This window comes from Cygnus atratus, chromosome Z, assembly GCF_013377495.2.
Source record: "Cygnus atratus isolate AKBS03 ecotype Queensland, Australia chromosome Z, CAtr_DNAZoo_HiC_assembly, whole genome shotgun sequence".
NCBI lineage: Eukaryota > Metazoa > Chordata > Aves > Anseriformes > Anatidae > Cygnus > Cygnus atratus.
The window spans coordinates 43,347,653-43,373,254 of record NC_066396.1 but is presented as its reverse complement, the minus strand read 5'-3'; the positions used below and the strand labels follow the sequence as shown (position 1 = coordinate 43,373,254).

At 42.0% G+C, this 25,602-nt stretch overlaps 1 protein-coding gene across 8 annotated transcripts in view; it reads right to left on the bottom strand.

Annotated features, from left to right (window-relative positions):
* Window positions 1-24,149, bottom strand: part of NTRK2 (neurotrophic receptor tyrosine kinase 2) — a 206,086-nt gene extending 181,937 nt beyond the window's left edge. For 6 of the 8 annotated variants that reach the window (XM_035565267.2, XM_050716441.1, XM_050716442.1 and 3 more), the window contains exons 1-3: window positions 18,896-19,443; window positions 1,618-1,692; window positions 1,310-1,381 (exon numbers count right to left, since the gene is read on the bottom strand). In XM_035565267.2, coding sequence (XP_035421160.1) covers window positions 1,310-1,381; window positions 1,618-1,692; window positions 18,896-19,116 — 368 coding nt within the window. In that variant the 5' untranslated portion in view covers window positions 19,117-19,443. Of the gene's footprint in view, window positions 1-1,309; window positions 1,382-1,617; window positions 1,693-18,895; window positions 19,866-24,088 lie in introns of those variants that run through there. The other 2 variants (XM_035565275.2, XM_035565266.1) reach the window with 2 other exon arrangements.
* Between the last annotated feature and the right edge of the window lie 1,453 nt (window positions 24,150-25,602).

Here is a 25,602-nt window from a genome sequence, read left to right as displayed (position 1 = left end):
GTAATATGTAAGCCTCATAGGCCAGCAACGTCTGTTTCACGCTCTTCTACTGACTGTTCCACATTAAGGGCAGCAATTACTGTTTAGGCAGATACAGATATTCACATCCACTTCCCTCCATAAATTAATTGCTATTCTTTGGAAAACACAGGTGCAGAAAGTGATTTCTATTTTATTAACAAAGCCCTGATCTCAGTTCAAAAGTCCTTCCATATAACAAGGAAGCATCTTGGAAGCCTGAGGCTTGGCATGATGTCTTCTTGATCTCATTAGGACCTAACAAAAACAAAGGTTTAAGTAAATGCTAAACATATCTAACGAAGATGGATTGACTGAAATATACACTTGCATATTTGGCTAAAACAGACTACCCATGAGGAACTGAGTCCCACACATGATCTCAACATTTTGTAGGACCAGATCCACAAAATGTAAGTAGCAAAGTGAACTACTCTGTGTCTGTCTCACCAAACAGAACTACAGTCCTTCAGGGACATCTACTTACACACACATACAAAGACCAAAAAAAAAAAAATCTTTTTTCTTTTTGATCATTTTTCTCTGTAGTTTTATATATTAAAAAAAAAAAAAAAGCTGAATTCAGCCTTTGCTAAATCTGAAGTGTAAGTAAACTAGAAAAACACAGTTGAAAAGCTGCACAGACACCAGCTCTGATTCCTGAACTGCAAATTGCAGTTGGCTGTGAAAGTAACCTCATTCTTATATTCTGCTTTAGATGTACTGGTTCAGATCATGAGTGAACTTCTGAAGTGAATCTTCTGATCATCGTCACTTACAGGACTTAAGCGCACAGTCTCTGAGCATACACGCTGGTCAAGTCACACTTGAAGATATGCCCATGCATGCACTTACTGCACTGCAGCTGCTAAAACACAAAACACATTCAGCCCATTGAATCAGACTAAAACCGGTCAAACCCACATCACTGAGTGTGATGCATATAATGTGGACATCATGCCCTCAGCACTAGTTCAGTTCAGCTGGTAGAGACACTGCTATGCTGCTCCCCAAAAAAGACACAGCCAGAGACCTTTGTTAGTGACAGGATAATGAGCTAGACAGTCTTTTTACCAGCCCACATTATGTTCTTGTGATCTGCCAGTTCCTTATCATACATGTCGAATGCCCTGCCAGTTCCTTACCCTATTTGAGGTTGATTAATGACAGAAGGCCATTATAAGTCTGTTTTGTTAAAACATTTTATGTTAAGGAAATGGTAAAAGAGAGAAGAAAAATTAACAAGAGTTGGGTACTTTTGATTTAAAATGTAGATGCTCTCCTTACTCACATGTATTGTAGGTTGACGTTTTTCGTAAATGCCTGACGGGACACAAACCGTAAGCCTGAATTCACCACAGTCCTATAAAAATAGATAAAACTGTTAGAACAGTTTGTTTACAATACATTGGTAAGAATAATGACAATAATGGCAAAAATAAGAATGTGGATGAAATCTCTACATGGATGAACTGTAATGTCTACAATTGTCCTTTGTAACATACAAAGTCAGACCCACTCTCTGAGGGGGTCTCTACATTCTTCTGTCAGAGAAATAAAGAAGAAATAGCCTTAAAAAATATTACTCTGTGTACTTACAGATTTTTAAGTCCGACATAAAATCCAACTTCATTGTCATTAATGCTTTCTAATTTTTGCTGGTTTGCGATATAACTGTTGAAAAAGCAAGACAGGAAAAGTATCAAAATGGTTCCTTCCATGGCTTTGATTGGTCAGGGGGCAAGCACTGAAGCCTGAAATGTGGCAGCGGTTGGTCCCCTGTCACAACTGACACTAAGCTCTAACTGGAGCATCTGCAATGCAAACGTGATCCTTAAAATCTTCTCCATCGTTTAAATGGTACTTTGTGGGACAGGACTGAAGGAGAAACAGTTGAGTTTTACACAGGGGAAATGAAGCTTTGCTCATTGAGGAAGGAAGTCACCCTGAAGGCACAGTAAAAAAAGCTGCATTACCGTGCTACTGTTTTCCATGACACTGCTTCCCTACATCATGGATTTTACAACAGTAAAAGAGTCGGTCTTAATGGTGGCAGTGGAGTTACTCCCACTTACATTTGGGGTGGACTGCCCTTCTCTCATGTTGTTAGCCTAATTACTTGTTAAACTGATTTCCTCTCAGCACCAAAGCAGTCTGAGTTCTATTTACAAGGTGTAGCAATAGGAAAACAGAGACAATGGTGGATGCACTTCATGGAACTACATATGCAAGTGGAATTTAAGAGAAGAGAAACTATCATGTAGAACAAAGCACTGTGAACCCACTCACATAAAAAGAATATCCTTTGGGCCTAAGCCCGAAAAGGATGTGGGCGTGCAGGCTGGTCCTTTGCGTTATTACCATGTGAGATCTACAAATGACCAGTGGCATCCTGTGGAGTGGAAATGAAAAAGTTGCATGGGGAATGATATAATCTGTTACCTCTACTGCAGCAAGAAAAAAAAAAAATTCACAGTGCAAATCATGCTGTCTAGGAAGAAGGAATAAGCAGAAACTGCAACTCAGCTAAACATTATGGGCTGAAAAGTAAGCTTGATGTAAGAAATCACCTTGCTAAAGAGTCCATGCATTTCAATAGATAACTCCACTCACAAACGTAGAGATGTACTTGTACTTTCAGAAGCATCCAAAAATAATTAAGCCACAGGTTTTCCTAAAAAGGGGGAGTTTTTGCTAGAATAAAACTTGTTTTCACTCTAAGCATTTATCATATTCAAAGAGAATTCTGGTGAATTAGAAAGGAAGGTGGATTGCTTTCCCACAAAAAAACTAATGTATTTCAACTAGTACATAAAAGAAACTGTGCGCTCACATCCCAACAGAAGATTGAGAATCCCAAGAGCTGGGCTTGGCCAATTCCAAGTTGCAAAGGTGACTTGGGCTACACTCTCTCCAAGTGCCAGGAAAAGCAAAAAAAATTCCCTGACTGGCATTCATTGTCTCTTGAGAAAAGAAAAGCAGTAAAAAGCCAATGCATGACACTGGACAAAACACATTACCCCTGCATCATATGACACTGACAGCTCTGCAGATCTTCATAGGATAAGAATAAGAGCCATCACAAGACAGTAACTTAGTTTGAATTTAGTACGTGCTTCCTTTGTATTTTAAAAGCAATCTGATCTCTTAGGGTTTATTAATCTATTTTTTTATTGTTATTGGGCAGTAAATTTATGTATTTTGCCAACCAAAGTAGTTTATTAAAGACTATCCCACCCAAGAGTCCTGCATGTGGATGAATTTGCTGTATCTGAACCTGACCCAAAGAACAGCTCATTGTTTAATTATCATCTTCTCTGTCGCTTGGATCTTATCACACTAAAATGCAGCTATTCAAGAGTCAACAAAGATATCTTCTTCATCCTGTCTTCAGTGTTCAACCGATAAGAACCCTGATGAGATGGACGTAGGAAAACCACAAATGAGCTGGAATAAGGGAAAATGGACAGAGAAACACAGGGAGAAGGGACTCAGAAAAGTAAAAGAAAGTAAACTCAGAAACCAGTTGCACTACCTGAAGATTAAGCCATTGGAAGAGTTCTGACATACACTGCCATAACACAGATCCATTACTTAAACACAGTTATTACACATCGAAATCTGACATTGCAATTTTAATCATAAAAACATTTACCCAGAACCTCCCACTACAGTGGAGGAGCTACAGAACTTTGATATAATTTGCAGTGTCACATAAAAATATATTAGTGTATTACATTCTGTGGTAAACCTCAGCCAGTGTAAAACAGCTCAGCTCTGCTGAAGTCAATGAAGCTACCAACACAGCTTACATCAAATGAAGATCTGAGCACGATCACAGAATCTAAAAAAAAGAAAAAAAAAAAAAGATCACATCTGGAAGGAAGACACAACATAAATGTATCATCTTTTCTCTTTTCTATCTTTCTCTTATTGTGTCCCTTAAAAGAAAAAAATAAGGGGTGGGGGGAGGGGTGGAATGGACAACCATACTTTTCTCTGAGATGGTTGCAGTGAATGTGGTGAATTATGGTGAATGTGGTGGATGATTTAAGATGCCACCTTCTCACTAACTGAAAAGACCAAAGAACCAAAAAGAACCATCAATTATCCATAACTGCACTTCAGGTAGGAACACAGAACTCTGGGTTACCCAGTTACACCCAGCTAAGTGTAACTAGCTCAGAACAATAGCTGCTATGCAATACATTTGTTAAAACGCTCTCAGTCCAGAATATGACAGTAAAGAATATTTCACACAGTTGAAAATCCTTGCAGAAAGAATGGACAGATGTAATTTACCATGAGCAGGTTCTCTTATGCTTCCTTACTTGCTTAACAAGCCTGTTTTAAGTTAAGCCTTTGCAGCTATTTCATAGCAGTAAGAAAGAAGAAAGTACAGTGACTAGCTCTACACTTTCAGGGGAAGTTGTTCTTCTGTTTAATTTAGAGGCACATTTGAAATAAAACCTCTTCCCTAACTGAATTCTATTTTTACCTTCTTCACAACTACTCTACCTTGATGTTACTTATCATCAAACATTAATACTCTAAAAGCTCTGATTTGCAGTGGGCGACACTGAGAAATGTAATTTGCCTGCCTGCCCTTAAGAATATCCACCCTGTTCTTTAACTGAAGGTTTTATCGTAGCACAGAAGAAAAACATCCTGACTCATGGCTGGCTGAAGTCACATGAGGGGCTTGGAAGCTCCCCCTGTGCACCACAGCAAAGTGCAGCACCGCCAAAACCTGGCTGGATAACATCCAATCAGATCACACACAGCAGCTCACAAATACCAATTACTACCTCAAACCAAACCCTCAGCTGTCTACAGTACTATTCACTTGATTATGCTATAGCATTCTGTCTCTCCTTCAGTGAGTCATCAGTAAACAGTATTTGTTTTTAGACCATCAATTTCATCTCCTCTTTGTAAACTACTGATTAATTCTAATAAAGGCATTCAGAATCATACACCTACTGACTGCACACTGCAATCTATAATAACACGTTCATCTCAGCGTACTTCAACAGCTATTGAACAATGCCACGCACTCATGCTTCACGGTTTCTGTAACATTATTGAAAGGATAATTTAAAATCTCATTGTGAAAGAGTTAACTCTTCCATGTTCTTTTTTAAGAGGGTGGTCTTCTGCTCCTTACATATGTGAAAGACTGTAGATTAAGTTTGTACAAAGCTGGGAAAGCAACCCCACTGAACTATGAGAGCATAAAAAGAAAGCATATTCTGCACTTTAGAACAACTGAGCTTCTTTTGTGCTTTAAAACCTCAAAAAAGTATCTCACTCTAACTTTCAAATGTCTTTCAAAACATTCTTCCTTAACCTGAAAAAAAAAAAATAGTCAGCAGAATTCTGTGTCCCTATTTTATCTAATTTACCCTATTTCCTCTTTACTAATGTACGTTAACGTACACTATTTCATTTGGAGTTACAAGTTCATGCTGGAAAAATTTACTGCACCCTAGTCCTTGACAACATAGATGCAAGCAAACATTGTAATTCAGCTCCAGAAGTAATTCTGTTGCCAGAAAGCTCCCTTTATGGGAAACATATTTTCTTAACACTCTAAAAAATAAATCAATTATATGTTTACCCCTGGTTCATACAGCTGGGAAAAAAAAATTGAAAAAAAAAATTGAAAATTAATAAACATTCTCTAGTGAAATGAAATGTTTCTGAACTTTGGGAAAACTTTATACTCTGAGTTATTTTTTCACTAAATCTTTAGGGAGAAGGCAGCACACTCCAAACATTGAACTGCCAGTAGATGAATTACCATTTAATGACAGGTCACGTATGTCCCTAGTATACACTACTGTGAGAGCTGTATGTAACATCCACAATTAAACACTGCAAAGTTCCCTAGTGCTGTATTTTCTTACAAAATCAAATGTCAAACCAAGTTCATCAAAAGGCAAGCTAAAACTTACAGACATTTTCGGCACACCTGGGCTGATTTATGGTTATGCATCAAAATCATGCAAAATTTTGTAAGCTTGACACAATACTTGATGAAACTTGGCAGATTCAAATGGGTTTCATTTGCAGCCCCTCTCAAACCAAACTTAAAATAATGCTCGAGGGGTGTGAACTCGCATAGTTTGAAAATGAAGCATAGAGCTATACAATGCTGCATATCAGGAATGCAGGTTTCAGACAGATGTAGGGACCAATGACATAATCTTTACTCAAGCAAGAAATCTTTATATGTAGGACCACGCTCCCCCTAGGAGGGAAACTCTAACAGCATTCAATGAGTGTAATACAGACACCTACAAGAAGAAATTTCTCTACAGATATACAGGCTCAATTTTATTCCAATTATTAATTCTGTATTGCTGTCCTCATCTGGTATCATCCGTGCCAGATTTCATTAGGCCAATATCAAGAAACAGAACTTTGACAGCTGAAAAAGTGTATCCTAACTCAGGAAAGAGGCACAGCATCCAATTGGCACCGTGGACTTACCCAGAATTCAGCAGTTGTACAAACAGGTGCTCAACTCCTTGGCTCTTTGGTGTCTCCTGACAAATTGTGAGCAAGTACTGGTTTTTTGTTATTGTTGTTATTGTTGTTGTTGTTGTTGTTGTTGTTGTTTTTACTGTGAATCACCCTGTATACCACAAAGAGTAGAAAATCAATTGCAACTATCCCAGGTTCCTTAAGTCATCCTTTAAGGTAATTTTTCTTCTCATCTAGAGTATTTGGCCATTAGCCAGGGAAGATTAAATCATAGAATCATAGAATATCCCAAGTAGGAAGGGACCAATAAGGATCATCAAGTCCCACTCCTGGCACCACACAGGTCTACCCAAATATTTAGACCATATGACTTAGAGCAGAGTCCAAATGCTTCTTAAGCTCTGGCAGGCTCGGTGCTGTGACCACTGTCCTGGGGAGCCTGTCCCAGTGCCTAACCACCCTCTCTGTGGGTGGAACCTTTCCCTAGCACCCAGCCTGACCCTCCCCTGTCCCAGCTCCATGCCGTTCCCTCGGGTCCTGTCGCAGTCCCCAGAGAGCAGAGCTCAGCACCTGCCCCTCCGCTCCCCTTGTAAGGGAGCTGCAGGCCACCATGAGACCTCCCCTCAGCCTCCTCTGCTCTGGGCTGAACAAACCAAGGCACCTCAGATGCTCCTCATATGTCTTCCCGTCTAGGCCCTTCACCATCTTAGTAGCCCTAAAGGAGGTAGCTCTCCACATGCCAGCACAGGCACTCTAGAACTGACAGAATTAACTCTGAGATCTTCCTTGGCAGTCACTGGAACACACATTTTTTGAGAGGCATACACACAACCTCTTCACTCCACATATCCCACATTCAGATGACACACTGTTCGGGGCTATCCAAACTAGATGTCTCATGGCGAAGGTCAGTGAGAACAGTTAGCTTGAAGAATTCCTTGTTCTGGACATGTGGCTGCACCACCTGCCAGGAGACAGCGGCACTCACACATTTGCTCCATGTCAAAATACTATGATTACCGATCAGTAGTATCCAACAAGTAGCAAGCAGTTGCCATTGGGAATTACTTCTCCAGTCTCTCCTGATATCCTGAACAATTAGTGTCATTTCACCAACTTAAAGTAGGAGAAAGGAAGAATACAGTGGTGATCTCAGTCTGGTTCTGGTGCTGCAGGGGCAGATCCATACTCTTGCTTATGACTACAACTGCTTGGGAAATGGAAACCCCACAGTTTACCAGCCAGCCTTAGTTCACTCTTTACAGAATGCAAACATGAAGGCAAAAGTAAAAATAAATGAATATGTCTGCAATGCAGAGTTTAAGGAAACAGTTACTATATTTAGAGGCAAGGAAAATGAAACATAATGCACCCTTGGGCTTACTTATGTCTCTGGTTTGGCTTCAAGGTGTTTGTTTTTCTTCTCTTCAAATAGCATACTACCAAATCTAGCCAACTCTCAAGACACTTCATGCAGCTATCCAGATTTAAGATTCATGCCTTTGACAAGCTCCACGTTCAGAACTACTTTCCCCAAAATGAATGCAGAGCTTATTTAACTATTTTCTCCATCAGGATCACTATTCAGAGACCTGTCCTCCCCGCTGAGCTCTATGAAGTTCATACAGTTGATATTTCACCAAGGCATCAATTTTTGACATTTCTCGAGGTCAGTTGACAACTACAGTCTAGCTTATCCTTAGCAAAGATGTTTTGTAAATGCTGGTATTTGTTGATATACTCAGAAAGAAGTATCAAACTGGACAGACAATAAGCTATTAAATCAAAAAGCGTATCTTAATCACTGACTTTAGACTTATCTGCAAAGTACATTTTACCTACTGCACAAGAAATCGTCTCTGCAGACTGTCAAGAAGAGGCTTAAACTGCTATACAGGTCCTTTATAACATGTACACTAAAAATAACACATATAAACACACAGAAGAGGAGTAGTGAATGTGGTTCTTTATTAGCTCTCTAAAGGGAACATACATAAGAGTAAACAACCTTTTTTTTTCTTCTTCTTCTTTTTTGATTTGATAGTAAGAAAAAGCATCTTGAAGGGACATATAAATGCAAACAAATATATGTGACAATTCATTTTCCCACAAAATCACCTACTGTCGTGACTTTTCAAAGAATAGTAACACAATTGCTCTCTTTTTCAGCACTTGTACACACTACCTCCCTAGCTGTTACTGACCTGGATGCAAAATGAAAATGGAAAAACATCATTCCGTAACAGCACAGTAAGATTGCTCCTAACCATCCTTTAGATGTGCCTTCTTAGTTCTCTCAGTGAATGAAAACATTAAAGCATTTTGGTTGATGTCAAAACCTTCGAATTCTTTTCTTCCCAGGCATCCAAGCTCAGGCAGTGACTTTGTGGAGGGATGTCTTAAGTAAGTTGCACATCCTTCAGTTAGATAAGTACTTGTTGACATAAATCAGTCTGCTTCACAACAGTTCAGGTCCTTTTCCTGTCTTCAAGTTTTGACGTGTTCAGTATTCCCCGCGTCTTTTTAATCCAACATAAGAAAGTCCCTCTGAAATTCCCTCTGAGGTCAGTCGTCCTCCCACATATATTATTTCCACTGTTTGACACTTGGCTTTATTCAATTTTAAATTACTGGCTCTTGAAATGTCACATATTCTGTTCAATCTTTTCTGATATTCACCGGATCATCAAGACATATGACCATACCTGGTATGCTTTCCATTGTACCACTCACTGTGTGCAATACATCTTGCACCAAATACAGATCAAAAGGTAGTACTTCCAAATGATGAAGTGAAACTACAGAACTTGAAGCCATCTATTCAGGAAAATCCACCTGTATCCTGTTAATGCTTTAAATTTGCTGAATAATTTGACTCCTGACATCTCAAACAATATTCCCCTTTCCATAAGCCCCCCAAAAAATTGTCCTTGCTCTGATTTTAAATTTTGAGAATCTATATACGGTTATAATCTCTCTTCTTTTTGTCTGCAACCCCTTTTCCCTTTCAAAAGAGATACAGGTTGTCTTTCTGAATTTCCATTATACCAACTTACTTGATGTTTACCTCCCTCTTCTAGGCTCAAAACAGGTTGCCACCTTCTGTATGTCAACATCAATCTTACTGTTTGTATTTAGCCAATACATTTCACAGAGAACATTTCAACAGCATTCAAATTACTTCTCTGCCACAATCTTCCAGGGGCACTTTTTGCTATTCCACATTTATGGTTTCCTATTTCTCTTTCTTTTATCACATTTATTTTCATTCTATTCTCTGTCCTGTCCATTTCTCTTCACTTAATTGGCCAATCTACTGAATTTATAGCTTCTTCCATTAGCATTCCTAAAAACACTGCTTTCTCTTCACTCGAGGAATCCTGCTCTTCGCTTAATGTAAGTAGTTTCTTACTTGCACTGAATATATTAGCATAATCATGTGTTTTTTACACTTTCTGAGCATTTGTCAGTATCCAAAGTATTTCTAATACTCATGCTCACTAGCACATTGCTGCCACTTTTTCGATAACCTTCCATGTTCATGTACTTGGCCAATATGATTTGGGGGAAATCCTCCCATGCAACGGTACATGCAGACCCATGTTCTGTGCCTTTTCTTCAGGTTTCTGTTTGTATTGCTCTTCATTCTGCTGCTTGACATATACATATTGCCTTTTCTAAAGTGAGATCAACTTAAAATGCGTTCATGGACATCTTTATTGTTATACTTTAGGAAAATCTACTCTTTTGTAAGTGACAATTTTCCATTTTAACACATTTTTAGTCTTTGACCAGCTTCTCTACTATTTTACCTTCAAACTATACTCTCACCCTGCATATACCTCTTTCAGAAGGTGATCTGTTTGGTTTTTTTTTGCTATAGTGGTCTTCAAACTATTTCACCATTTCTACAAACTCACCTTCTCTTTCTCCACTACTAACTTCACAGCATTCTTCAGTTACCTTCACAGCTTTTGCCCCTGCCACTGCTTAAGAGTAGAGTAATATTTTTCTCATCTGCCAAGCTGTTTATCCTTAAGGCTTTTGTAACCAAACCACTCTGCTGCACACACCTTTCAGCACTCCTTCAGTTTACATACCTTTTGCAACGTAACCAATCCCCAGAATATATGAAGTGCAACTACACAACATAGGGCAGATATTTCAATGATATCTCCAATTCTGTAGGTCTCTCATCTCCTAAGCCTTTCAATTCAGACACCCACTGTGAAGAGCAAAACTGCTTTATGGTAAATTGCCCATTAAAAGTCATATGAAGATCCAGAAGTGCTCTACAGCAGGCAAAAACTGTTCATACAACCAGACCAAGAAAGCAGAAGGAACAAGTGCCCCATCTCCATGCAAACAGGAATGCCATGGAGGGTTGGGAAAAATGTTCAGGGCAGGGAAGATCAACATAATCTTTCTTCCACCCACTCCCAACTCCAAGACAAGGGGTATCTATTTCTGCAGCTGTGACACCTAAGTCCACATCCCCCAGATGACAAAAGCTCCCGGCAACAAGACAGCTACTGAACATAAACATGGTCCAGAGGATCTGCAGTGATGTCCAGAGCTGAACAAAAAAAAAAAAAAAAATCACATGCAGGTTTGAGATTTGTGCCAAATGAAAATGTTTGTAAATCTATGTGCATCTGACCTGAAAAGTTTGAAGTTTTGTGTACATGTGTCAGTATGTATGCAATACACAATATTGAAGAGATACTTAAATTCCTTCCACTTTAAACTGTAAAATACTTCAGCATAAGCCTAAGTACACTACTTACTCCCACTGAAGTCAACAGAACAGCTCCCAGCATGACAGAACTGTACGTGTGTTTACCAGGTGAAGATCATTGTATGCATAATGAGTTCCAAAAACAGTTTTTAGAAATTAGGAAGATGCAAGTCTGGAGGGAGAAATAGGAGATGAATAAGCAGTAGCCTGTTCACCTGCCTACCCAAAACAAAATGCAATCTCACCTTCCAAAACTAGACCCATATTCACCAAATAGGTTCCACTGATTTAAAAATAAAAATAAAAGCCTCTCTGTGTGAGGTAGAAGACCACAGGCTTGTGAGAAATGCTGAATACAGCTGTTCACCATGGTCCAAGAGTACCAGGTTCAATTCTTACCTCTTCCTGAGGGAATGTGACCCCGGTGTCTCAAAAGACACCATAAAGCACCATAAAGCACTCTGAGAGAGGGCTGCCTCAACCCTACCTGTTCATGTGGCTCTCATTTCTTCCATCACTGAACACTCAGGAGAGCAGGACCCAGACACCTCACTGCACAAACGAGCGTCATGGTCACTTAGCTAAACAGGCTGTCCTGCTCTCTGGCTCAGAAGTACATTTAAACACTCCAGGCCAAGTAAGGCGACTCAGACAGGAAGAATCAAGGCAAATCCACATCTGTATGCCACACAGGACAGCAGTTGTGATGCTGATGTGCAAGACCCAGGTTCTGACCAACACTCTGCTTCGAGCCGAGACAGCCCCAACGTGTTCTACTGAAGAGGTTTGCTTGGACCGCACAAATAACTCACTCCACAGCCTAACACTGCTCACTGGAGGAAAGCTCTTGCATTTCCGCTTACCTTACTGAACTAAGTCCCCCAGGTTTTCTTACTGAGAGTGAAAGGGGGGGCCTCCATCAGGTAATTCGCAGTAGGAATCTAATTTAGCCTCCTGAATCACTTCCTGGAAGAAGCGGGCTCTCCGTTGCTGGCAGGAGAGAAGCCAGCTGCTTTAAGTGCCTTTGCCGCACAGTCTGAAAGGAGTTGCCAGATTTTCAATGCTGAGGCCTGGGACAGTCCCAGACATGCTGAGCAAGTCCAGTGCGTGACACTTGCAGCACATGCTGTGAAGTCTCCCAGTGCATGCCCATAAGTCTGACATGCCCACTCTGCGCACTTGATTTATCTGCACATGCTCGCTGTGCCATCTGGCATTTAGAAAATCAGACAGTTGTTGCAAAAGAATGGGAAAAGTCACGTCCTATGCACGCTTCATGTGGGATACAGCATCCGATTGTGTAATATGCATTTCACAGAGTATCTGCTGAATATGGCCCTAATTATTTTTATATGTATGGTTCAAAAACAAAAAAGGTAAAAATAAATTCATTTAAATCTAAGACTGGGAGATTTCTTTTGTCCCAACAGTCAAACCACAAGGTAAAACAGATAACTCGCCTGGCCCCAAATAGAGGTCCATCATGGGACTCTTCCACAGGAAGCCCAGATGTGTCACCATTTCACTGTTTTAATGTTTCAGCAATGGGCTAACTTTGATTAAGACATTGTCCTTCTTCTATTTAAACATCAGGCAGATGTATATAGTGGACCATATATTCTCTGTGGAGCCGGTATAAGCTTTGGTAAAGACTGTAGCTGCCACTCTTTTGCATGAGGAAGTACTGTGCAGGTTCAGTTCAATATGGAATTAGTACAATTTTGAAAAAAAACTCTCTAAAATACTCATTCTCAACTTCCTGTTGACTCAACGTATGTAGTCTTCACACAGTAGGAAAATGCAGGGAAGCCAAGAAAACTTCTAGACAAGCATACATCAAGCAATGGAGCAACAGGCCACTTCTCTTCCAAAAGTAAATCAGGCAGGAAAATGTTTGAACCGGTTATTTTCATGCCTTAGTTATGTCCTCTAAACTACTTTGCATTGGTGAAATGCCAACTCTGTCAAGTTTTGCCATTGACTTTAACGAGTTCAGAAAGCGAACCTCAATTTTCCCCTAAAATAAAAGGCATCAAGTGAAAGGACCTTGCTGGGTCATGATCAGGAGGCTTAGCAAAAGGCTGGTTCGAGTCACACTGTTCAAAGATTACAATCTTTTAAAATGCCTCTAAAAATGCCTTGGGCCTTGGGCCTGTCTTGCTCTACTTAATTCTGCAAAAAGTCTCATTTCTTGAGGCCTTGACAAGGAACCAAAAATATTGACCTGAAACCCGATCTTCAAGAACATATCCTACCAATGACAACCCATGCCAGAAACAAGAACAGCTGAATTGCTACGAAATATGTTTAACAGTTTCAGCTATAACTTCTGTCAATAATCAACATTCAGTGCCGTTTGTTTTCTTCCAGGAATATTTTAAAAAGTTGCATATTCACAACAAAATTTCCATGGCATGGCTCCTTTCCCATAAGTGCATTATGGTTCTTCAATGTTATGTTAATAGTAGCTATATAAGAAACAATATCCCTGTATACATATTTCAGTGGGGTTTAAGCTTGGTTTGCTTTGTGTGGTTTCTGAAAATACAGGTTCACAATCAAAAATTGAATTAAGGTGTATGCCCAATATATTTTATTTCAATAGCAGCTCTGTGCCTACATACATTTGTATAAAAAGATCTTAGCAAACACAGCGTGCAGTAACAGAGCAGTACAGGCATATGGCTTTCAAACCTCTACTAATTTATTTCTCCATTTGAAATGCACATAAATGCTGAATTAATACAATCAGTGCTCCACTTTTTAAAGGACGGTTTTCAAAGAGAGGCTTTTCAGGCATAACAAGCTAAATATACATTTAACATCAATAAGCACTGAGAGGGTTTTTAGGGTTTCTAGAGTTCTCTGTTTCATTTTTCATCATTTATTACTCTTCACTACTGGCTATGCTCATCCAGCTTGGGCAAGGATATTCTGCTAGCCAACTTCACTGACGTGTTGTTAGACATTGCTGCAGTGAGAGATGACAAACAGGGGAAAGAGGGAACTGCAATACAAAAAGAACATTTTTTTTTCCCTCTTACTTGAAAGCAAAATCCAAAATGGAGAAATAAGGCTCTTGTTTAGTTATGTAAAAGCTTTTATTTTACCATGATTTGAGGTCTAGAATCTTACTAAGCTGCCTTCTCCCTTACACTTCTGGAATTAAAAAAAAAAAAAGAGAGAGAAATCCAGAAAATGTCATCCTAAAGATATTGCAGGGTGGACTGCCCAACCCTCTGTTTTCTTGTTAGTAGGGAAGGAAGCACAAGTTTCTTGAAAACAACATATCTAACACCAAAGCCTCAAATTCTTACAAACGGCCTTCATTTTCATATATAAATCCCAACCCTCTCTTAAAACTCAAGTGACCAAAGACATAGAACAAGAGGCAGTGTTTTGCCAGTCCACTCCTACACAACACTGAGCACCGCCTGAAGGATGCTGTGTTCCTCCAGGAAAAGCTGGTTCACCCCAGCCTGCCGGAGACAGCCCCTGTCAGCCCCCGAGGAGCCCATCAGTTCTTACCAACTGGAAGGACGAGGACTAAAACAAGGCATAATGAAGATCACTGGGAGCAAAAACATCCAGCATATACAAAATCCTTTATTTTGTGACTTCTGAAGTATTTTTAAAGCCTGGAAATTAAATATATATATATATATAATTTTCTAACGCTTACTTTCAACTCACCTTAACCTGCTACCCAGATCTTTAAAAGTAGATAGAAAGGAAAAAAAAAAAAAAGAAAAAAAAAAAGACAAATAAGACAAATTCTTAAAATGAGCTTTTTTATCACCACTCCCCCTACCCCCTTTAATAATTTGTAGCCTCATGCCTTGTATTTTACTATATAATTCCAAGTCACCAGAAATAGCTTTGCAAACCAGCCAAGCCATGTATTGCTGCAGAGTCTAAAGTTCCTTTGAAGAAGAAGGGGCTGGGGGTTGAGAAGCCTTGAAGATAGTTTTACACTATATTTAATCTACAACAGCCTAGAAATCTAAAATGAAAGAGACCCAAAATACCAACAGCGCTGATCTTCATATGAATTTCAACATGCCTTTTTTTTTTAGAGCAAGCTCACATGACTTGTTAAATAATTTACTCTATAAATTACTTATCCTGTCTTATTTATTAACAATTCTAGAGTGCTTTATATAACTGCATTAGTAATTTACTTTGTGGTTTTGAAACGTACGCAATACACAATCACCTCTCTCTTTTACTAGGCAAGAGCTAAGTCACCTATTTGTTGGCAAGCAGTTCTTCCTGAAATACACTCATTAATTTCAAACCCCCTTCACCTGAATAAACATAAGTCAACATACTAATGACTTGATACCAGAGCTGAAAAACTATGCCAGGAATATACTAACAGTGCAAGAAGACACTTTGAAATCAAGATCTATGAAGTGTCATAGACACAGAGATATACTAACAATACATTTTATTCAATGAGAAAGTATTAGACCAGTCCTTTTACAAAAAGTCCTGAACATTTTTGAAGTGACTCATTTACTACCCTATTAATATTCTTGCTCAAGTGATCTCACTAAGAACTACTTACTTGCCATAGTGCCTGGATTTAACAATGCTTATATACTCATTTTGCTCTCACCACTCTTGCTCCTTAGCTCTTAGTGTGAGCCTCAATGACTGATAACCATGACTTTAATGCAGGGCCCTGCTATGGAGTTCCATTTATCTCTAATAGCATCACTAGTACCAAACAGTTATTACAATTGAGCTCTGTTATGATAAGCGATTTTAGCACTGGCACATGCTTTCCAGATCAAGGCCAGCCCATGTCAGCACCCTAACCAACTGTACAAATCTAAAATCTCACTAGAGACAGGGATTTTCATTAATCTGCCTTTTATTCACCAGAATGAGAAAACTGTGCAAAATAACAAGGAAGGGAAAGAATGAGGAAGATGACTAAGAAAAGCACCAGGCAGAAATACTCCTATGCCCTCCCACACCAAGTTTCAGCAGCTGGGCCTCACAGGGCTAATGCAGGAGTGCTCTGGAAGTCTTTCTGCTGATTTCTGTAGATTTGGATGCAGATCCTACCAGAAATAAAGTAATAGCTGGACTGGGAAGAGAGGATTTATTAAGCTCTAAACCACCATTTACATTGTGGGCCAAAATAGTGCAGAAGCTCCCATGTACCAGGCAGTGGAGGCTGCCCGATGCATGGGACTGCAGGTCTGTTATTCCCACCAGCATCACGCCGGCTCTCTCCCACCTCTCAGAGCCAAGGGGAAACCCTTGCTGCCCACTTGCATCCTGCCTGCTCAGAGGCATCCACCCAGCCCACAGCCAACAACCATGGTTGCCGCATGCCCACCCTGCCTGTTCAGTTACCACAGAAATCCCACCACACACAGCCCAGGTGAGGATCTTTACTCATCTCATGTGCCCTTGGAGTCAGTAGATGTTTTGCCTAGGATCACAGGATCCTCTCCAGTCAAGAGGAGGGGATAAGCAATAAATGAAGGATTGGTCTCAACAGGCATGCAGGAAATACAAGGGAATAAATTACTAGAAATTAAGTGTCTTATGCTCTTCTCACTCTCATTTATACTGAGAGTAATTCCACCAGAAACCAACAGAATTGTGTTCCTGTATCTACAGAGCACATAAAAGAAAAATCAGGCCTGAAGCTTCCTAAGTAAAATGCAAAGATTCAGCCTCTTAAACCGGTTTCTTAGATAGAATAAAGAAAGATGTAGTGTTAAAAGCATGTCTTCGTGATCTTTATATGCCATGGAAGAACTGCTTCTTTACATACTCACTGCTTGCTAAGTTTCCGCAATGAAATAATGTGACAGTTACTGCAGTCCAACTTTTAATTTATGTCTGCAAATTAAAGGGCCTTCACGTTTTATGTCAAAAGTACGCTAGAAAAGACCATCTTAAATATGTGCAAGAGCATCTCCTGAGAAATCCATGACTCAAAATTATTTTTAGAACACCAAACACAACAACATGCAATGTCACAGAATGATACAGTAAAAATTGAGAAGAACTGTAAAGACAGCGATGCTGACAAAAACATAGGGCAGAATGAAAACGAAAGGCACCAATCCAAAATGACTAGACATGTTTTAAGTTGATTGTGGCTGGAGTGTATATTTACATATGCATTTATTCCTCTGGCCTTTTAAACGGTTTAAATTCTAGGAGGAAATTGCTGCATTACCTCCAAATTGGAAGTACTAGATAATAAGGCTAGCAAAGCCTATGAAGATGAGCAGAGATGCATAGCTTGAAGCAATTCTTTTTAATGAAGCAATCCACAGAATATTAAACAAACATCTGAAACAATAACTGCCGTAACAACTCAGAAAGGTTGTTCCATTCTCATAGGTCCTAAAAATCTGCCAAATGTAGGCTGTATGTGAGTAGTAGAAATGAATGCCACCAGCTTTTTCGCCAGTTTTTTTGCCAGGCACACACAGGGAAATGCAGCAAGCTGACTACAACAAACTGCAGAAAGATAGCCCAGAGGTTCTAGAATTAACCTAATATCACACAATATTTCATGGCATTTTTGTATTGTTTCTAAAGAAAGATGAAAGAGGAGAAGGAAATAGAAGAAGAGGATAGAGGAGAAGGAAATAAAAATTAAACAGTGAGAAATCTGTATGGATTTGGGGCAAAAATATTCTGGATTTTTTTACAATAGAAATGTTGTGGGTAACAATCCAGAAACAGCAGGGGCTGGGGAAGATAGACAAAACAGCTTTAGAAGGCTTTTTCTCCAGGACCTGTATGCCCAGTAGCTGAAATTTTGCTCAGCAAGAGTCTTTGCACCTTTTCTCAGGCAACCTATGTGGATGCCACAGAGTACAGAGGCTGTTAAAGGATGTAGGATTGAACATGAATCACTACACAACTCCCTCACCGACTATCAACTGCAGGCAAACAAGGATGGAAAAAACACGAGTGTGAGAGAAAAAAACAAAAAACTTTTTGCACCTTCCTCGCTAATAGTGAGGGTTTTCTAATCCTCCAACACTCTGAGAGCACAAGTCTCATTCCCCCACGGGCTCAGCATTTTCTCCTTCAAGCCACCTTATGGAGAAGGGCAAAGCAGGCTTGCATGCCTATGGCCAGGGCAGGGAAGATAGTTTGCTCTCCCTTTCCCTTCCATCAGAATGTGCCACATCCCTACCTTTCTCTTTTTCATTCCTTTTTTTTTTTTTTTCCAGTTGAAAAAGGGAATTGAAAAAAAGGAGAGACCAGTGACGGGGGTGAAAGCCACCCATCGAAGCCCGCAGGAATAAACCGTGGCCGCGAAACTGAAATCGATGGACTAATTAAAAACCCGCAGCCGCCGCAGAGGTGAGGCAGGGGCCGGGGGCCGCAGCCCAGCGCCCGCCCCGCGGATGCTCCGCGACCGGTGGCGACCCCCGCGCCCTCCCCGCGCTCCCGGTAAGCCGCACCGGGGGCCGGCGGGATGGGTCGTCACGCCGGCCTCGCAAGGGCATCTCCGTGAGGCCGAGCCCACGGAGATGGGGCTAAATCACGGCCGCGCTCTCTGACCCCGGCTGCCCGCGGAGCGAGTGCGCTCCCTCGCAGGGAAGCTGCCCGCCGCCCCCCCCGGCCAGCAGCCCCCCATTCCGGCCGTGCCGTACTCACATCTCGGTGACATTGTCGCCCTCGGCGCTCCGCTGCGGCACGGGGAAGGAGGAGATGCCCGGCACCGGCTCGGCGCACCAGATCCGCCAGGAGCTGCAGCGGCAGGACGCAGGGCAGCCCAGAGCGCCCCGCCAGCAGCCCAGCACCAGGCAGCACAAGCCCCACAGCCTCGCCAGGCCGGGGCCCGGCCTCCGCCTGCTGGACACCGTGCCTCCCCCCATCACCCCAGCGCTGCCCGACGGCCTCCTCGGGATGCTGCGGAGGGTGCGCAGCCTTCCGCGCCGCGGGCCGGCACCACGCGGCCGGGGCTCACATGGGCGCGCCGCAGCCGCAGCCGCCGCCGTGCCCGACCGGGGGCTGCGAGGGGCGGCGGGACTCAGGAGGGAGCCGGCACGGCTCGGCACGGCTCGGCACCTGCCCCGGCCCCGCGGGTGGGCAGCGGCGCCGCCTGCCCCCGCGGCGGCTCTCGATGATGCTGCAAAACGCGCGGAGCGGCAGGGGCAGGTGCGGAGGCTGCGCTCCTACCTGCGGGGGCTCGGGCGGCCGCTGCCCGCGGAGGGATGGACAGAAGGAGGGAGGGAGGGACAGAGAGAGGGAGGGGGGGAAAGAGGGAGGGAGGGCGGGGAGGGAGGGCGCAGCCCGCGGCGGCGGCGGCGGCGGGGCTCGGGGCGCCGTGCTCGCCGCTTTACGCACCGTCTCCTCCTCCCTCCAGCTGATAATAAAGCAGCCCCGGCTCCTGCTCCAGCCCAAGCCGGGGAGCTGCCGGCAAAGTGACGTGTGGCTGACGCAGAGAGGGGCAGAAACTCCACAAAATGAGCCTGAAATCCAAAAAAAAAAAAAAAAAAGCGACAGGGGAGGGAGGAGGGGGGGTGGAGAGGAGGGAGAGAAGGGAGGGTGCCGAAGATTAGATACCAATAGGCAGTCTGCGCCTGAGCCTTCACTCACGCACGCACATAAACACAGACTCGCACACGCGTACACACGCACACGGACAGTCGCGCACACGTACGCACACCCCCGCGGTGGGGAGCGCCCCGCCGTCGGTGCGCGCTCCCCGCTCCGCCGGGCGCCGTGGGGGCTCCGCTCCGCGGCCCCTTGTGCCCCGGGACACCTCGCCGAGGGGTACCGGGCATCCCCTCCGGGGCGGGGGACGGCGGCACCCCTCTCGGTGGGGCGATGAAGGGGGCCGCTCTAAGACCCCCGAGAGGCTGCGGACGAGCGGCCCCCCGACGCCCCGCTGTTTCCCCGGACAGCCTCGTCCATCCCGCAGCATCTCCGCGGTCTGGAGAGCCGTTTTTGCGCTCTCTTCCGCCCGGCTGCGGGTTTTCCGCAGCGGTTTCGGTGCCCCGCAGCCCGCCGCAGTGCCCGGCGCTGCGCGCTCCGCAGGCGCCACCGCGCGTCCCGCCGCCGCCGTGCAGCGCCCCGGGGCCGCCAGCCCGCACCGCGATCCCCCTGCACACGGGCACGGCTGAATAAGGTCAGAGCCCTGAGGCAGGCGGTAGCCCCCGCAGCCCATCGGGGTGACCCCCGTCTCGGGGTGGCTGGGGGAGGCCGGCTCTCGGAGCTGAGGGTCGGTGTTTTCGGGCAGGGCTGACCCACGCGTGTGCACCGCAGGTTTACAGAGAGAGTGATGGGGGAAATTGGGCTGAATGACAACGACGTCGTTCTTCTCATGTCTGAAGTGGTGTTTCCTCCTGTCCCGATAAATAACGGGCAGACCTTGCTTCGTGTTGGCAGAGTGCTCACTTGCCTCTATACCATTACATCCAAAGGTGGTGATGGCCCATTCTGATCAAACTACCCGAGCTTGGTATTTCAGAATGAGTAATTCAGAGCTCTGCCACTGAATTCAAGAAAGAATGGCTACTGAATTTTTGTTACAAAAGTACAGAACAAGTAGTCAATATGCTGTTTAGAAAGTGCTCAGGAATCAATTTGGTATGGCACTTATTAATTCAATGAACACTCCGTTCTTTTTGCATTTCTCAGGCTACAGAAAAAATCCAATTCTTACAGGGTACATTCATAGGCCTTGCATTCATAGTCACAGGCAGGGTTGGGTTTGCTCTTAAAGAACATCTTGCTAACAAAATCATAGCCATATCTAGCTGTAACTCTGATTCATGCCTCTCTATAGGGCAATGAGTGAAAATTAGATAAAGAAACATAAATGAAAATATTGTCAATCATGTTACCATATTTAGGACAAATTTATTAGAAATGTATGTAGGATTATTATATAAATACTGGTATCCTATTTGGAATGTATCGCTTCCTTGCCAAGTCCAGCACTCTGTCATTTCTAAATAAAAACATGATCAAGAGAGTCCCAGGCAATAAGAAAGCCACATAATGCAGCATAAGAACATGAAAGGACCATAAAAGATATTACTCAAGTACAAGACATTTTGTCTACAAGTAACACAACACTGGAGAAAAAGGCATTAATTTAAAGTGCCATTTTTTTTTCTAACGAGAAATGTTCATAGAAGTATAGCAAGTAAGATCATTTCAAGGGACAATCTTCTAGGTACAATCCCAGTAGGATGGGATTTTTAAAGGATCTGGAGAAAAATGCTTAAGAGGAAAAGAGAGCAGAAAGATTACTGGCACGAATGGCAATATGATTCCATTTTCGCAAAAGCTTGGGAAAGGTCTCTAATGCAGGACAGAAGTAAAGTTTCCAAATCTTTTTGAAAGTGACTGCAAAATCTAGATTAGTGTTCACACAAATCTGTTTACAACTTCAAAAAATATGCCTATTTCCCTATCTCTTCTTGATGAATACAAAGACATCAGCTCTTAAAGACAGTAAATACTTATTGTAATACTCCTGGTGATTTTATGACAATAAGCTTACGCTTGTCTAATCACATATAGGCACATATTGGACCTTATTACTTCACAGACATTTCAAGTCTGTTTTCTAAGATTCTAGGAAATTGAAAAGTTCTCAAAGTTTCAGATAAAACCATGCAGCTCAATCAAACTGGCTCATTATGTCATTCAATAATGTTGGAAGAGTGAAGTTCTGTAGGTAAGACATCAAACTTGTAAAGCTGCAGGTAAATGTTAAATGATACTATAGTACATACTAGAAAACAGTCTTATCACCTGTTATAGAAGGTGTTGGTTTGGATTTCCACAAGAGCATTGCTGAGTTGTGTGATAATCCTTTCATAGAAGGGCTGGGACTTACCAACATAGATTGCTGATATTGAAAATGACCAGATGTCAAAGTGTATTGGTAAAATACCAAATTCCATTAAATATATATTCCCCGCTCCCAACTTAGCATTTTATCAAAATCGGTTGGTGGGCTGGAATAGAGATGGAAAGTACGCAAAGTGAAAGCTAGGGAGTGCTCCACCTAGAAATACCATGGCTGGCCTGCAGTACTGGGGGAAGGAGCAGTTCTTTCACTAAGCACAGCTAGATGCTTGGAGTCTTAATTCTAGATTTAAAAAGGTGAGCTGCACAAAGAATTGATGTGATAAATTGTGACTTTATTTCCACATGAAGGTTTTTATTTATAAAGGTAACACCACTCTCCTATGCTTTTTCTCATAAAGAAAGTAGTAAAGAACTGCTTAAATACTTCCTATGAACTATTACTTAAAGGAGAAGTGCAACTAAGCCACCAGAGAAAAGTAGCTTTCTGGTAGTTCTGTGAGAGCACACACCATTCCAGAGGTGTTAAAACTAGAACAAAGACTTTTAAATATGACAAAGCTATAGAGTGGTCAGAGGCCTAAAAAATACAAAGTCTGAGCTAGGATTGAATGAACTGTCTTTGTTCAGTGTGCAAAATACTGAAGGGAGGTGCAATAACACTCCTGAAATATGTAAAGGGCTGTCCAAAGGGATAGGTGTTGATTTCTTTCATTGTCTGTGAGACAGAAAAAAAACTAATGGACTTGATTTACTGCAAAGAAGATATATGTTAGACATTATGAATACTTTTGTATGGTAAGCATAACAAATGGATCACCATGGAGAACACTGGAATCTCGAACAATTGAGCCTGCTTAGAGCAGTGAGGAAAGCATCTCCCCAGAGCAGGTGAAGCAGAGTCAAATTTGCCATTGGTAAGTGAAAACAAGTTAACAGCTTTGCAGAGATTGCAAGTTCCCTTGCAATACACATTTCTTTGTCCATTTTTTAACTACCACATTTCAAGTTATGAGAGCACATTTTTCTGAATATGTTAGAAGAAAAACCAGAAGATGCTGAAATACTCAAAGTGTTTTCTTGAAATTACTGTTACCTGAAATGGAGCTTGATCACCCCAAAACCTTAACTCATGCAGTGTACATCTTTGTATATCATAGCATAGAAATTACAGTAAATATTTGTAAAAGTGCAAGAACAGACTTGTAGAAAAGAGGCAAGAGCTGAAACTCAAAGAATCTATGTGAGAGTACTGTTATTTAGGTGGAAAAATAAGGAACTGTACTACAGAGCCTGGGGAAAGGTGAGGGCATGAATTGTGTGTGTACTGGGGTATTCTTTCTCATCCAAAGGCATACATACATAAAGACCAGTCTTACATACCAACACCAAATAGAAGCATAGAAGCTTTGCATCTTAGCTGTTTACATTTTGCTTATTGTTTGGTGATTCCTTGCTGTCAGAGGAGAGCTCATAGGAACTCTGGATTTTATCGGAAACCCTTTGTTTTCCAGAGAAATATGCTAATTCTAATGCAACTTTCCACATGAATAATTTCTTGCATTCAAAGTGAACCTGTGGTCAGAGAGACACATTCATACCATGACCCAGAGCAAGCATATTGAACATCTGCCAGGCTAGTATGTATGTGGAGATGTACTTGTCCCTCTTCCCAAAGTTCCCACATCTTTTACCCCTGTGACAAAAATCAGCTTCCACACAGCTCCTTCAGAACTTCCTCAAAGCACAAGGCGGTCTGTAAGTGCCCTAGCCCAGCTTTTATTATTTCCAGTATTCCACCTGTTCACAGGTTTATCCAGATATTTGATCATCGCTGATTTTGCACTCCTGAATAATGGAAGCATTTTCTCCTTCTCTGCTTCAAGCAGTTGATCGGTGCTTATTGACTTTAAAGTGAAGCTGAATCCTGCCACCTTGTGATCAAGAAAATTAGCACACCATTTTGTTTTGTGAGGAAGGGAAGAAGGATGAAAGGGGAAAGGAAAAGTTAACTGTACCTACCATATTTATAATAAGTAAGGAATTAAATGAGAGCCTGAAGGCCTAATGGTTGGGTCCAGCTGGAAATGGCTTGCTGGGGCCTCCTCACAAGTGCAATCACTCTGCTAGGAGCACTCTTCACACTGCAGCATGCCACTTTTCATATCCCCACAAAGTTTCAAAGATGTGGGGTTTCAGTGGCCTTGCCAGTGATCTAATAATGAAAGCAAGGCACTTAACCCAGCCTCTTGGCCTGTAGTCAGTTTCTGTCTGATGGCCAGAGGTATGAATCACAGAGCTCCTGGTAACTCCATGTTTCAATTATTTGCAGTGTGCTACAAAGGGTAGCGCTACATGCTTTTCATCACAAAGCAATCACATCATGGGGTAGAGGGAAGGATTCTCCTCATTTACAAAACTAAGCTAGCATTAGTGGAGGAGGCAGTAAAAGGCATGAACTTCCATTTTCTGCGGAAGTCCAAGGCAGCACTCTTTCTTTCTCTGGCTGACAGGACTTCACAGGAGCTGCCTACTGTCTGGATCACTGTAAGTTCCTACCCCTACTTCACTCTATTTTGTCCACCACTTTTCTGAGTCACTCTGCAGACAGCCAAGCAGGACAGCTGATTGATTCTACATTTAACTGTTAAACTGCCTTCTGGACACCTCTGACAGCAAATGTAAATGGTGTTTTCACCTATGAGATGTCAGCAACAGGAATGCCAAAGCAGCTCTAATACTGCATTTGCTATTTGTGTCAAATGGTATTCATTCAACTTTTTATCAAATGTATGGACTTGCTCAGTTCACAGAAATCATTTTCCCTCAGATTATCCAGCTGACTTTCCTTATGCCTGTTTGCACACAAATATTTTGCTATGGAAGACTTGCTTGTCTTTCTGATTACAAGGGTTCAACAGGTGGAAATTGCAAACATAATAAAAATCTGAAAACAGGTTAACAATTTTCTCCCAGTTTAAAAACAGCCCAAATAGTAAGGATTTGGGGGACATGATGAACTGATGAAATTCTGCACCCTCTTTTACAGCAATTAGTGTAAACAGTAAAAAAATAAACAAGCAACCCCCCAGTCTTTTTTATACCAATTGAAAGGTTCAAAAATGAAACCTCAAAACTTAGCTGTAGCAACATTTCAAGTCAACTTCAGTTGGTATCACAAATTACTGACTAACTACTACTGACATTATGTGTTGTCACCCATTCAAACAGACTACATACCATGAATGTGTATCACTCATGATTGTAAGGGTAGAACAGGATTTTTGACTCCTTACCTTCTAGGTTATATATGGTGCACCAACCTGAAGAAGGAAATAGTTTGTTGCTCAAGATAGAAATCATTTAATTTATGATGCAGATATGCTTAACATGGCCATGCTACTTTCTCATTTGAACTGGGATCACTGGTCATCTCCTTCCAGAGGCTGTTACTCCAAGGGAAAATATTGTATCTACAATTGCACTTATTGCACTGTGCTGATGGCACAGGAGGGACATGGTAACCCTGTTCCACA